Source organism: Varroa destructor, unplaced genomic scaffold, assembly GCF_002443255.2.
Source record: "Varroa destructor unplaced genomic scaffold, Vdes_3.0 BEIS01000006.1, whole genome shotgun sequence".
In the NCBI taxonomy this organism is placed as follows: domain Eukaryota; kingdom Metazoa; phylum Arthropoda; class Arachnida; order Mesostigmata; family Varroidae; genus Varroa; species Varroa destructor.
Genome location: NW_019211459.1, coordinates 12,373,171 through 12,386,705, shown reverse-complemented (window position 1 = coordinate 12,386,705; position 13,535 = coordinate 12,373,171). Strand labels below are relative to the sequence as shown.

Below are 13,535 nucleotides of genomic sequence, written 5' to 3'. Positions count from 1 at the left end.
CATATTTCAAATATATCTAACGTAAATTAGATCATTAACTATTTCCATAACTAGACCGTAGAACTCTTCGGAGTTAAGCCAATTGGTCGTCCTTGTTGTACACGAAAAAGGCGGGTACGATGCCACTTCTATCTCAGAACAACTTTTTTTTTCCTGTTAAATGCATCCATCCATTGGGAACTTCTTATACGCCGAGCGTGTCGTCGCTGATAAATATTATAACTTGTATTCATACCGTTTGTTCTCGAAAAACGTGTGAACGATATGTAAAAAATCGTTGGCCTGCCTTTTCTGCGAAGTCAGGAACTTGATAGGTATTGGTTTTCTATAGTGATAGAAGAGCTCGAGCTGCGATAGTATATATATATATACGTACACGCAGCGTCTGCGTAGGGTTATTCCTACAACTATAATAACCGTCAACAACGCTGTTGGTACTGGCTACTTCGTTCTTAAGTGTCACGAGCGCATGAGTGAGTACAGCTGCTCGTGACTTTCCTGACGGCTCCAGCAGCATGCCCCTTCGCTTCAGTGATAAAAAAAGGTAATTAAAAAAAGCAAGAAAAAAAGAATGCTTATCGTAGTTGCCCACACCTAGCGAACGAGATCGAGAGCGCGGCGAAGCTAGGGCATTCTCTATTATCTTCCTGCGTGTCCGCGGTGTCGCTGGCCGTAAGAGTCAGGCTCAGAACGAAAACCGTTGGCAGCACCGCCGACAAACAAAGGCTTTTCGTTCGTCGCTCAGCTACTTTGTGAACTCTGCTTGCAAGCGTGCAGAGCCAAGTAATCAAACTACTGCGGCTGCTGCTACTTCACGTCGTAGCGATGCTTCGTCGCTGTCGCTGAAAACGCCGACAGCATCGTTACCCCACATCGCAGCTGTCCTCTTGTACCGATGTTCCATCCCTAAGCCTCCTTTAGTGACATCGCTTCTATTGGCAAGGAGCTCTGCCCTTTGCCTTTACCGCTACTTCGTTTGAGCCGCCTGCGCTAGATTATCCTTACTCGTTGTTGTCGACGAGTTCCTCAGGCCGCTTGAAGTAAGCGCCCTGGAACAGGCTGCTTCTACTGACAGTGGCCGACATTGGTTGACGGTGGGGGCGGCCTTTCCCAGTGGTCGCTTTTTCCTCGTTCGTTGCCACTGCTGACATGCTCTTCTGCGTCTTTCAGCTTTGTCTCAAACAGCCAGACTCCAAAGCCGTACGACTTCTTCTCCGAGGTTACTTTCCTGCTGACTTTTCCCTCTCTTGCTCTCCTTTCTCCACTTTTCTTTCTATAGTTTTCCTTCCAAACGAACGAACATCAATCCTTGCCCCTCTTTACAGTTCTACCCGTCCGGGTCGTCTTCGTCGGAAAGACCGGCTTCTGTTTCTACCGCTACCTCGCATCGTGGCAGTAGCGCCAACGCCTGCAGCGAGGTGCTGGCAGCGTTGGGGGTCATAGAAAAGTGGTTCTACAGAAGAGGGAAAGAACGATGGCCGCTTTCAAGGCAGTCTTCAGGCTCTGCCTGCTACTTGCAAGCCGCTAGCGGATGCCGGTGCCAGTGTTAGTGGAGGTCTTCGGAAATAGATCCACCTCTCTTCTATCTGCTCATTCTCTAGTCTTTCTCTCTACCATCCTCGTTCGCTGGTTCATTTGAAGAGCGGCATACCACAGCGGCAAGCCCGTTGCAAGGCTTCTCTGAGCTCCTGCGTACCCCACTTTCGGTAGACACTGCTATTCGTTGGCAGTGCTGATGGCGCAGCGGAGTGCGGATTTGCACTACTAACACTACTCGATCCGGCAGGATAACGCAGGCAGACAGGCATAGGCGAACGAACGCAGGAGCAAACCCGGCGTCGTCCGTCGAAACAAACGAACAGCATACCGCGTTCGTCCCTTTAGCCGCGTCTAGTAGTATCGCCCCAGCGAGCATGCAATTTAACTGCCGGTCTGCTGCCCTGCCAACAAAGCAAGACAGCACCGAGAAGAGAGGAAAATGTTGAGAGAGAACCCTGCCAGCTACTGCTAGCAGCGTGAGGCAAAGCGGCTAAGCAGAGGTGACATGGCGGCGGCGTAGGACAGCACGGCCGACAGAGTACAGAGGGTAGAAGCTGGTTCGTTCGCTTGCTCGCTCGCTCGTTCGTTCGTTCGCTGGTTGGTTGGTCTGTGTGCCTGGTTTTTCGCTTTGCTACTCTCATCTGCTGGGTGCTCTCCTCCTTCAGATAGCGGCGCCGGCTGTCCCGTCGCCCTTGCCTCAAGCCCAGTTTAGCTGCCCTCAAGTGGGGCTTCCCGACCCGCCACCATCTCCTGTGCCGCCAACCTTTGCTGCCAACAGTATCGGGATCCGAGATCGGCCAGCATACAGACAGTAGAAGATGGTAGTCAATAGGGGGTACATAGGCGGTGGCATTGAGTGCCCGTAGGGAAGAGAAAGGAAGGGCTTCTTAGGGGGCGGTGGTACCAGCATCGAGGAAGCAGCGCTGCGCGAACACAAGAATCTTTTCATGTTTTAGTAGCAGGCAGCAGACAGTAGTGGTGGTAGAAGGAAATGGAAGCCCTCTCTTTCTCAGTTCCTCTGTTCTCCGTCTATAAAGGCAATCTCCCCTTTGAAGAGGATCCCAGAGTCAGAGCCCCGGCCCCACAGCCCAGCGTTCCCTGCACTCCACCTTTCCGTTCTTTTATCCTTATTTCCTTTTATCCCTGGCGCCGAATCATGGCGACGGCTGCACCCATTGGCGGCGCTGTCTACTGCAGTGGGGTCGACGACATCCCATTGGCTGTGGTATGGCAAGGGAGATACGTAGCATGGGCAGCGGGAAAGGGTATTCCGTAGCAGGACGACAGCAGTCGCTGCTGCTGCCACCTTTACCCCCCACCAGGGAGCAGATAATCCCGCGTTCGTCCTTTCCCTCATTCTAGCAGGGTACCCCACAGCCCTCTGCATCTATCCCGTGAGCTCTCAGAAACGATCGCTAGGCAGAACGATCTCCCGTTATCCCATTTTATCCCTCGTCCCCCTGGGGAAGTGAATAGCAGAGTGCTTTAGTTGGGCAGTGGGCCTTGTGAATGCGCGGGTGTTGTGCGGACCAAGAGAACTTCGAACCACTACCGAAACGACGAACGTTCAGTCGCTGCATATAGCCGCTTGGGGTCAGCGAATAGCGGGTCCCCGGTCCTTTAAGGCTCAAGCTGACTGACAGAGGAAAAGCGTTAGATGGGTGTGGGCAGGGAAGCGTAAGGTAGCAAATAGGAAAGAGAGCAGTAGGGTCTGGGGGTCTGTTCCCCCTCAACGATCTGACTGGGTGGTCGTAGTGATCAGGGAACCAGAGTGCCAAACTATGGGTCTCCGTCCTTCTTATCCTATTCTCTTATCCCGACGGGCCGATGTCAACCGACGTACCAGGCCCCCCGCGCCGTTTGTCTGTCGGTCCATCCGGCCATCGGACAGTCGATCGCTTCGTCGCTGATTCGTTTTACCACACCTACCCTTTTCCTGTCTCTTACTTCATTTTCTCGTCTCGACCCATCCGCCACTGCTATCAGCTCCGCATCCCAAACGCCCTTGCCTACCCGCTATTTACCCCATATCGAGCTTGTACTGATCGCATCTCCTGGCAACGTCAGCAGCATCCGTATTTTGGACAAAATGATCAAAAAAGACCGACCAAACGAAGCGACAGCAGCGGCACGTCAACCTTAAAGAGTTCCTCCGTATCTCCTTCCCTGTTCATGTCCTGTACGATCCTGGGCAACGATCGAGCGACCAAGTGAACAAACGGGCCAAACGGGAAAACGCTACCAAGGGGCTAGTGGCGACAAAATGACACGATGATGGTGGCCGTTGCTGCCACTATCGTAGCTTCCAGTGCACAAAGACGACGACGAATAAATTAACGAAAATGCATCACTCGCTACCAAGCACGAAGAGCGCACATCGTTGGTGTGCCCTCGGCCTTTACTGCTGCTCCTACTGCTCAGGAAATGCGAAACAGCTGAGGTGACTCGGCTCAGCCTTATCTTGTAAGGGCTCCATCAGTTCCAAATCGTCTAAGGAACATGGTTAGCAACGCAAATCAAAAGCTAATCGAAGTCGACGGGAGTTACGTTTTTCAGTTTGTCGTAGGCTGGCCTTGCCTGCGGACATCCCGGTTAGCTCGCTGTCGCTTGCCTGTCTGTTCACCGCTGGTGCACTGCTGCACGTAAACAGAGACAGACAAACAAACGTAACTAATGTAGACTGCAGTAACGAAAGAAGAATAGACGAACGAAGTGATGGCGCCAGCGACGATGGCAACACGCGCAGCCATCGTATAAAAGAGGCTCCGCCGGGAAAATTATGTGGCAGGCTGCGTCTGTGGGTTGTATCGGAAGTCTGACTGCCTGTGGGGTTGAAACCACGGCTAGCTTGGTTGCTTGGAAGGTTTCCCCGCTGCCTACAACTGTCAGGGAATCGTATACACAAACGGGACTGTCATTCCGAAGGGGAAATAAAAGACCGTGGAACCACAGTGTCAGAGGCAGAGACACGCAGTGAAGCGAAGCAGCTTTGAAACATATATATGCATATATATATTACATAGCGTATAGAATGAAACAAAGGCAGTCACCCAATGTGTAAGGATTTAGTAACGATAACGGTAGCGCGAGAAAGAGCTACAGGACGAAGGGTAGGGACAACATAAAAGAGACCGATATCAGGTAGAATCCAGCGTAGCACCACTGGAACACAGCCGCTTGACTATACACGAACATTGGATCTGCCTCCGACGATTCCAAGTATACAACAGGACTACGAGTAGGCCACCACATAGCGGAATCAGCTTGAGGGGGTTAGCGATCGCTCTCGCGAAAACGTTGTCAAGCGTTAGCTGTTACTGAGAGGACTCCGGAACCCTGTCGCTCGCAACCAATAGCCACAGCGCCTTCTGACAACTTCAATACACGGCGGACGCAAATGCTCAACGTACGGTGCACAACTGCAAAAGAATGACAGCAGGTCGCGTTTGACGAACCCGAGGCGCGTTTCACGTGGCCCCAACCAACCCGAAGAGTAAACCCTATTGCAGACAGTTACCGGTAGGGTTGTGAACTGCGACGGACACTGCTAGAAGAGTGCAAACCACGAAGCTTTTGTGGAAGGTTCTAAACCTTCTTGCTGTAGTTCTCCATCGCGTTCAGCGGAGAACGTCACTCGCAAACGCCGTTTTGCATTGCAGATGGTACAAAGACGTGTTTTGACCATTAGCAAGCAGGAAAGTTGTGGTTGTCGGCGAGCATGTGCGCAGATCAACGACAAAGCTAGCTATTAACTGCAGAAAAAAAAAGGTGCGGCGGATGGATCGACAGAAAAGCAGAAAAGGTATGGGATGTTCCCCATGAGAAAATGGGACTGTTAGAGTTTTCCATGTTTTTCAACTAGATGAAGGGATTAGGTGCTTGCACAATGGTCAGATGTTCGAGTAAGCTTGATGCTCGAGGTCTGGCCTGCTAGTCGCAAAACTAATATATAAGTAACTATCATCAAGCACTTTGTTCTACTATTTGGGAACTATTCCACTCTATTTGGGAAATAATTCACTTCGCGTAGAAGAACAGCCATTACACTAATATATATATATATATATATAAACTTCGACGAACTTGTATGTACTTATATGTATGGGAGTAAGCCTGTGATTTGTCTGCTAAGATCCGCGTACTCCGTGGCATATAGCGCCGAGCATATAGTGCATATCATATATTAGCAAAAGCGGACAACACAAAGAAAATTAGTCTTAATTACTGGTCAGTGTTTGACCGACCTTGTTCATTTTGTCCATTTGGTTGCAATACCAAATGGATATATATAGATATATATATATATATATATATATATATATATATATAGCGGTATATAATCTACTGATAGACGTAAGCCAACAACATTCTAATTAATATATGCAGACGCAAACAACTCAGCATGGCTCAATATCAGCTGTTTTTTCTTACCTTCCATCAATAGCCATAAGCCAGACCTCGTTCTTAACTTCAGCACACAAAAACCTGCTTCGACATAGTAGGATACACATCTTAAACTATGGCTGGTGGCTATCGAAAAGATTTAGCGATTCTGTCACAGTTCCACGTCTTTTAGAAGGCCCCGCAGGATCTCTGATGGAAATCATCGATGGCCTAACACACATGCAATTGTTAAAGCAAAAAGATTTTCGACAGCTGTCCGCAGATCAGCAGTACGTATAGACGTCGTTGTCTTTACATGGCGTTCGTTACGTAATGCTAGCTTCTGCGTCCCAGACGAATCTTATCGAAAGATGTTTATTCAACAAAGCCGTGACGTATACCTGACGTTTTTCGATACACAGCCAACACGAATGATACTGCGCTCCATGTTTACATGAGGCTGTACCCTTGTGTTGAGTTCTAAGTTGCCATTGCGTTCGAAATACATCTCGGTAGAACACATCAAATACAGAGGGTTGTCAGCATACTATGCCGTTAAAATGTGTGTCTGTGTTAATTGAAACGATGAAATCTTAACGATCGTCAATGCGGCAAACGAGACTTGTCAATGGGTTGATGAATAAATGGCTATGATTTACTAGCGTCTTTTTAACGAAAACGTCCAAGAGAGCGGGTAAGTCTATACCGTCGTTGCTTCTTTGTTTGTTAGATACGAGTGCACATATAAAGCTTTCTTCGATAATATAGGCAGACGCCAAACCGATAAAGGTCTACAATATATCGGGCAAAGAGTATTCGAGCCCCATCTACGAATGCAACTGGCCATCAAACGAATTTACGAAACGTCCTTCGACTCGAAGATGAGACGCGCATGTTTCTCATGATAAGTACGATAGATAGAAAATAACTGTATCTTCCTCTTTCGGCCTGCCCTTTTTATATTTTCTCTTTTCTCTGCCCTTTTACGACCCCATTTACGCAGTGGCCATAACGGCGGCCGATGACTAAAATGATGGTGATCCGAGCTCATCTATTGGTGGCAACGATTAGCTGTGTGTCGGTCACCGGTTTGTTACGTTCTTGACTACAATTCATTGTGTACCGGTAAGGTTTCTCTCGCAAAATTAGCAATACTGTCATGTTAGACCGTCAGAGTGTTCGTTATAGTCATAGCTTTGGCCTGCTGTCAGCAACAGCCGTATCCAGGCGCGCACCTAGGCTGAGAAATAGAGACGATGGGAACGACAACGAGCGAATACATGATATCTTGGAATAGAGACTAGTGTAAAGCTGCGTCAGTGTCCCACTAAGCGTCCGACGAATGGTGAATAGTCTGTGTTGCCGTATCTGGATTAGCAAGGATTCAAGGAGGAACGCGCGCAGCAAAACCACCAAAATCGCCACTGGCGAAGGAGACTAATGGACAGTTTAAACCGATGGTAATCTTTTGTAATTATTACGATTCCAAAAGGATCCGTAAGAGAATTAGTTATAGGAGCTTATAAATGCTGTGTTGATTCCTTACTAGCTGATTTGTAAGGTAGATCCCAAGTTTCGTTGGACAGAAACATGTTTGGGCTCCCTCACGATCGTTCTTGTTACTGTTGTCGCATGGAAAAAACTTCAGACCCACTGATGCTGAAATCTTGTTGATACTAATATAAATTAGGCCTTTTTGTTGCTTCTGCCACCATACCCTCGTTGCCGCAACAGCATTAAGTCATAGCTGAAGCGTACCTAAAAACAGCGTTACAGTTAATAAGACAGCCAATGCCAAACGCTAAATGCCAAATCGTCAACGTCTTTTCGCCTTAGCGTCGTCTTTGGCAACTCAACGTTCAATAACGCTCGCAGGTTTTTCCCCGCTATCGCCGCCGAGCTTCACTGAGGTTGCACCTCAGCATGCATCTCAAATTGACGAGCAGCGGCATGTCCATTCGCTCAGCCCTTCTCGCCCAATGTCTTCAGACGCCTTCAAATATACAGTTTCGCTTGACCATACAAACGAATGCTGCAGAAACGCAGCAGTGGCGCTAGAAGCTGCTATATTGCCACGTTGGAGAATATAGGAACAAGAATAAAAGGCACAAGGAGAAATGAGACGAAAACGCCGATGCGGGAACTAAGCCATCGTTTCCGTAACTCAAGCTGCCATTGTGATGCCAGCCATCGTTACTACTATCACGTTAGACGTAGACAGACGAAAAGTTAGCGAAAAATATCGACAGATGGAGCAGTAGCAGCGGTAGAATAGAACTAAAAGCTGTTGGTGCTGTTTAGTTGCAAAGCTTTTCGTCTTCTTATTCTAGCTTCTTTTTTTCCCGTACTCGTTGCTTGTCTTTTTCGCACAATCTATTTCTTTGCTTCTCGGCCCAAGTGCCGCTCCATCCATCGTGTAGTTTCGATGGTCCATGCTGTATCTCCTGCTATTACTGCTCAATTGTGTTGATTTTTCCTTTCTGGGTCTATCAACGTTTCGCAGTCGTTGTCCAAGCAGCTGCTGCAGCATCAGCATTACACTTAGCAACTGTCGACAGCAGGAGCTTTAGAGAACTCGTGCCAACTCCGGCTCGAGGTCGTGCTCCTGCTGCCAGCTTCCAGTGGCCGGCAACTTCGAGCTGTTGAAGTCTACCGGTGCAACAGGAATCGCTGCTAACCTCTCTCCTTTTGGATATCCCTCGTTTTTTTCTCTAGCGCTTGCCTTGTCTCCTCTCCAGGCCCTTTCGGGTAACTGCGACAGCAGCGTCAAGCGACCGCACGCAGCTGCCATTAGTGTTATTAGTTGCTATTGATGAGTTAAGTTGGTGTTATTTTCCGCGGGATGGCGCCAGCTTGTGTTGCTGCTGAAGCGGCCGCCATCGGGCGACCCAAACCCGAAGTTGGCCATACATTCAACAACTGAGTTATACTTGCCTTCTTCCTTTCCCTCTAGCCTCCGGTTTGTCTCTTTTTATTTTTCATCGTTTTCTACTGCCACCGCTGCTGCTGCCATAACTTCCAATGTGTCTGCTCTGTCGTCGTTCCTTGCCGCTGTCTCGTATGGCGTAGAAGCGACGCGTCCTTTTTCGAATCGTTGTAGTATTATTAGGCGCCATGCCGTTATTGCTACAGCAAATGTCATACAGCATAAACATCAATGCAAGTAACGGCGGCAGCAGGAGAGCGATCGGCTCTTCGCCTGGTGACTTGGTGCGGCGCCTGAGTTGACTTGTCCATTCTTCCTAACCGCCGCCGCAGCCGTCACATCCTTTCCTACCAGCCTGCATCCTATTTTCAGACCCCCGTCGTCGTCGTCGTCGCCGCCGTTGTTGACGCCGATTCCGCTGCCACTGTACAACACGCAACAGGCAAACGGCAACAGCGCGTGCGAAGAGCGCCACTCCGTGCTGAAGCTGGTGGTGCAGCATCGATGGTGACTGCGGGCCCAGAAAAAACCGACCAACGAATGGTGGACGGACGCGACAAGATAATGACGAAGACTGGTACCACCACAGACGAACACGACGCGAGGTCGACGCACTTCACCAAAGAACAGTCAAAAGACGCTAGCAGCCGAAGGAGCCAAAGTAGCAGCAGCGCCGATGGCAGCGGTAGCAAACGGAACGACGTAAAAAAGTAAAGAAGCACCGCACACGCACAAGCAGCGTCCACGCGCGACTATGATAAGAAGACAGCAGGAGAAGCACAAGAGGTTGAAGCGATTCGTTTCAGAAGTAACACTGCGGCGGCTGCAACGTCGGCGGCTGCAACGTCGGCGGCTGAAGTGGCAGTAGCGCCAGCAAAAGAGTAGCAGCTCTAATGTCCACAGAAACCGATGAGGACAACGATGAAAGACATCGTTTCCAATGAACAACTATGCTGCTTTCGGAAGATAAACGGCAAGGGGGCTCTTAAATGTGCGTCAGTAAAAGACTGTGAGACTCATATCGGCCCTGTCCAAGTCAGATGCACTGCAGCGAGAGCTCAACAATGCAATAAGAAGACATTTTGCCATCATCGAGCCATTTGGTGTCGTGTAGCAGACGCAGTAAAAGACAGCAAAACACTAGCGGCAACTCACAGGATGCTGGCGCGGATGACGACAATGGTGATGATATGGAAAAGCACTCTTCTTTCTTCAAATGGAAATTATACGTATATTTATATAGCCCAACGTGATGCTGCTGTTAGAGGGACAACGTTGTTGCTGGCGATGACAGGGCCTACACGACAAATCATCGACCCAATGGTGGCCACGGTGTTGTCGATCGTGTTGGTGGTTGCAAATGTGCGCGTAAAAAAATGGCTGTGCTTCTAGCGGAAACAGGGTAATGGTGAGTCAGGCGTCTTAGCGCCAAAACAATAACGAAAAAAAATAATACGAACAGATTCATATGCGAAAATAAGTGAATGAATAAGGGCAAGAAAGAGGTCCGCCAAAGTCTGCGTAGCATATTTTTTAAAAATAGGCTAAATAACCCCAGTTTGCCTCTCCATACCCTAGGGTAGTATCGTGAAATAACGCCAAAATTCAAATTAGCAGTTGACACAAAGATATCGGATTCAAGGACAAGGTCCCCTCTCGCATTCCCCACAACCTTTGAATGCCAGCGAAGAGGGAAAGGAAACATGTAGTAGCCACATAAATATCAAAAAGACGATGTTCCCGCTTGCTTGAGACTTGTTTCGCAAATCTCGATTGCTCCTCCTTTTGTAGCAGCAAACCCACCACCGTCAGCAAAAACAGCACAAAAAGCAGCAGCAGCAACAACAACAACAACATGACCACTATCCTCATCCACTAGAGGTACTTTATTCTCCGGACTGATGTGGCGCTGTGGCTGGCACCCTCGACAAGTCTGCCGTGCCTGCCCCCAACAGACGCACAGAAGAGCTTTTAGCGCGCAATTAGTACAATAATGGCGTTGGACGCGACTAGCGTCATCGACTAATCATAATAGCGAGCCGCTTATCAAAAATAAAATTTCGACATCAACAAATATAATGCTAGACTAGATGGTGCCAAGCACTGACCGACCGCTTCGGAAACCTATGCCGATAGGGGTATGCGATAGGCCCAAGGCCCGATAGGTCAAGGCCCAGTAAAATACGTAGTCATCTCGAAGGTTAACGAAGGCATGAGATTAGAGCGGACACGTTATAAATGTACAACGGACCAATCGACTGCGTACCGCCCAACAAAACTACCCTGTGGTCGTTAAGATTTAGCCCCGCTATTGGCTTGGTGCGACGGCAAGCTCATGGGAAACAGCAGCCAAACTTACAAGCAGCTCTTACATTAAATCGCTATGCGTATACATCACGATGACAGCGGACAGATGATAAACGGGAACGAATTGAAAACTGTAGCCATAACCTGCTCTGGCCTCCAGTGGCCACAGCCTGGCTGACCCACATCGTCTAAGTGCTCACAATACGGTGGGCAAATAGGGACAAGCGTATGCATAATTCGTGCACGAGTATTAAACGACATATTCTAGCCACACGTGCTATTGTCTGTTAGCAGCTACGAGGCTGTAAGACGTACGGTAGAGACCAGTAGAGAAGGAGGAAGTACACTATAGCAGGAGTTAATGATTTTATGCCCTTCTACAATAGCATCGTTCAAACAACCTCCATCGACCGATATAGAAAATACTGAAGCCTTATAATCGACAATAATGAATAATATCGTACTAACAGATAGTGTTGCACTGCCACGTGGCCAGACAGACTATCGAAGAGTCCATAATGAGCACCTTCTGCTTCCAGTTCCAATTAACTACCACTCTTGCGATGTTCTGATACAGTCTTATCTAGAATCAACCTGTATTGTTCTATCTAGAGCATGAGGAATATATCTTGTTTAGCATTCCCGAAATCATACTTTCACTTAACCCTCTATGGATATCCCATATCTACGTTTATGTATCATGTTTGTATGTGGATATCATTTTCCCCGGCTCCCCAGCTGCTGGCAGCTGCACCTCCCACTAAGAACAATAGTGCTGAAAAGTCCGATAAAGAGTCCTGCCTTGCACAATAAGAGCCGTTCGGTGCGCCGCTTCTTTCCTCAATAGCCGGACTCGGCTACCTCACCTTTCTCGTACCGCTGACTCATCTCTCAGCTTGAAGTTAATATCCGGCTATAAATTAACGGGCCGAACGAATTCGTAGAACAGGACAGAATAAGGGAGCGTCGGTGACGAGGACAACGCAGCTAATGAAAGCCTCTCTCCGTGACCGAAGCCGAGGACGTCTCGATGTCATATTGGATGCTCCTTCTAACGGAAATTGTAGGAGACGGGCGAGCGCTGCGCACTCGCACTTATTAGTGGCACCGGTGCCAAAAGAACGATCTACCGAAGATGGGTCAGTACTAGTGGTACAGTTGTTCTATCGTTCACGACACAGCCCTCACATACGAATCAGCAGGCCGAAGAAATCGCGAAAATGTGGCACGATGCGGCTTATGTGTGTCACGGATGACCCCTTTTCCTAACCTCGTTAACAGTCAACGACAAAAACTCACTCAAACAAAGGTCTATTTCAATTACAGGGGAAAAGATGAACCGTCTAGCAACTGATAATTAGGGAAGCGAATGATGACGTTGGCGAGGCGCGCTAATAAATGGAAGCTCGACTTGCCGTCGACCCTGTTCCTGCGCAAGGCCCTCCCGCTATCTACAGCCTTCAAGTAGAACCTACCACGAACGGACTACGGCTTACCACGATAGGGATACAACTAAAGGCTTGACACCGCTTTAAGGTATACCACGTTCTCTCTAACAGCGATCTAGTTGAGCGTCTAAAACGAAGTTGTCCCAGCTATAGAACAACACAAAGCACAATGATTACGTGCCTATGGCTTTTGCTCCGAATACATACAGCCTCACCCGAATATAATGTGTAGCATAAACTGAAACATATGACGCATAACGTCAAGTAACATGAACATTTCTGACGATATTTATAAATGTAGCAGGCAACGATGAGTTGTTTTCCCTATAAAAACTCCCCTCTTGGCAACTTTAGGCTTGCTTGCATCTAACGACGTACACGATTTTCATACACATTTACGAACACGTCAAACGTTTCATCTCCACATAGCGCCGAAACTGGCAAACAAGAACGTTGCTAGAATGTCTATGTGCCAATCATCAGAAGAGGACGGCAAGAATCGGGGCTCTTTGTTTATTAAAAACGGGCACACCTGCCTTTCTGCTCCATTTAGAAAGGGCAAAAAATAAAAATGGAACTTGTCGGTGTGTTTTGAGCCCTTGTTGACTGAGCCCTACCTGTGCTCAAAGAACAGCAGAAATAGGACTATTCCAAACACAGCTCATTGTGCCTAGAGGCATAATTATATTAGATGTGGGTCTGTATCAGCCCCAGAACGATGATCATGGATCTAACAAGGTAAGTACGACCTACGTGTCGCTGTAGCGTTATAATAATAATAATAAGCACTCAGACCTCTGCCGGTATCGAAATGTTCAGCAGATCGAATGTTACTCAACAACGCTACGAGGGGCTGCCTTAATCAGATATTATTAGATTTCAATACGAAACCTGCACGAGTGAAATAAATATTTTGTAATAGGCAATGGAAC

General features: G+C 48.2%; 1 protein-coding gene across 2 annotated transcripts in view; it reads right to left on the bottom strand.

The window, feature by feature from the left end:
- Positions 1–13,535, bottom strand: part of LOC111253461 (uncharacterized) — a 132,311-nt gene that overhangs the window by 24,884 nt on the left and 93,892 nt on the right. The window contains exon 1 of one of the 2 annotated variants that reach the window (XM_086992502.1): positions 5,971–6,002. The exons of the other annotated variant lie outside the window; for it this stretch is intronic. Within the exon in view, the coding sequence (XP_086848628.1) occupies positions 5,971–5,987 (17 nt within the window). The 5' untranslated portion in view covers positions 5,988–6,002. Of the gene's footprint in view, positions 1–5,970; positions 6,003–13,535 lie in introns of those variants that run through there. 2 annotated transcript variants of the gene reach the window in all.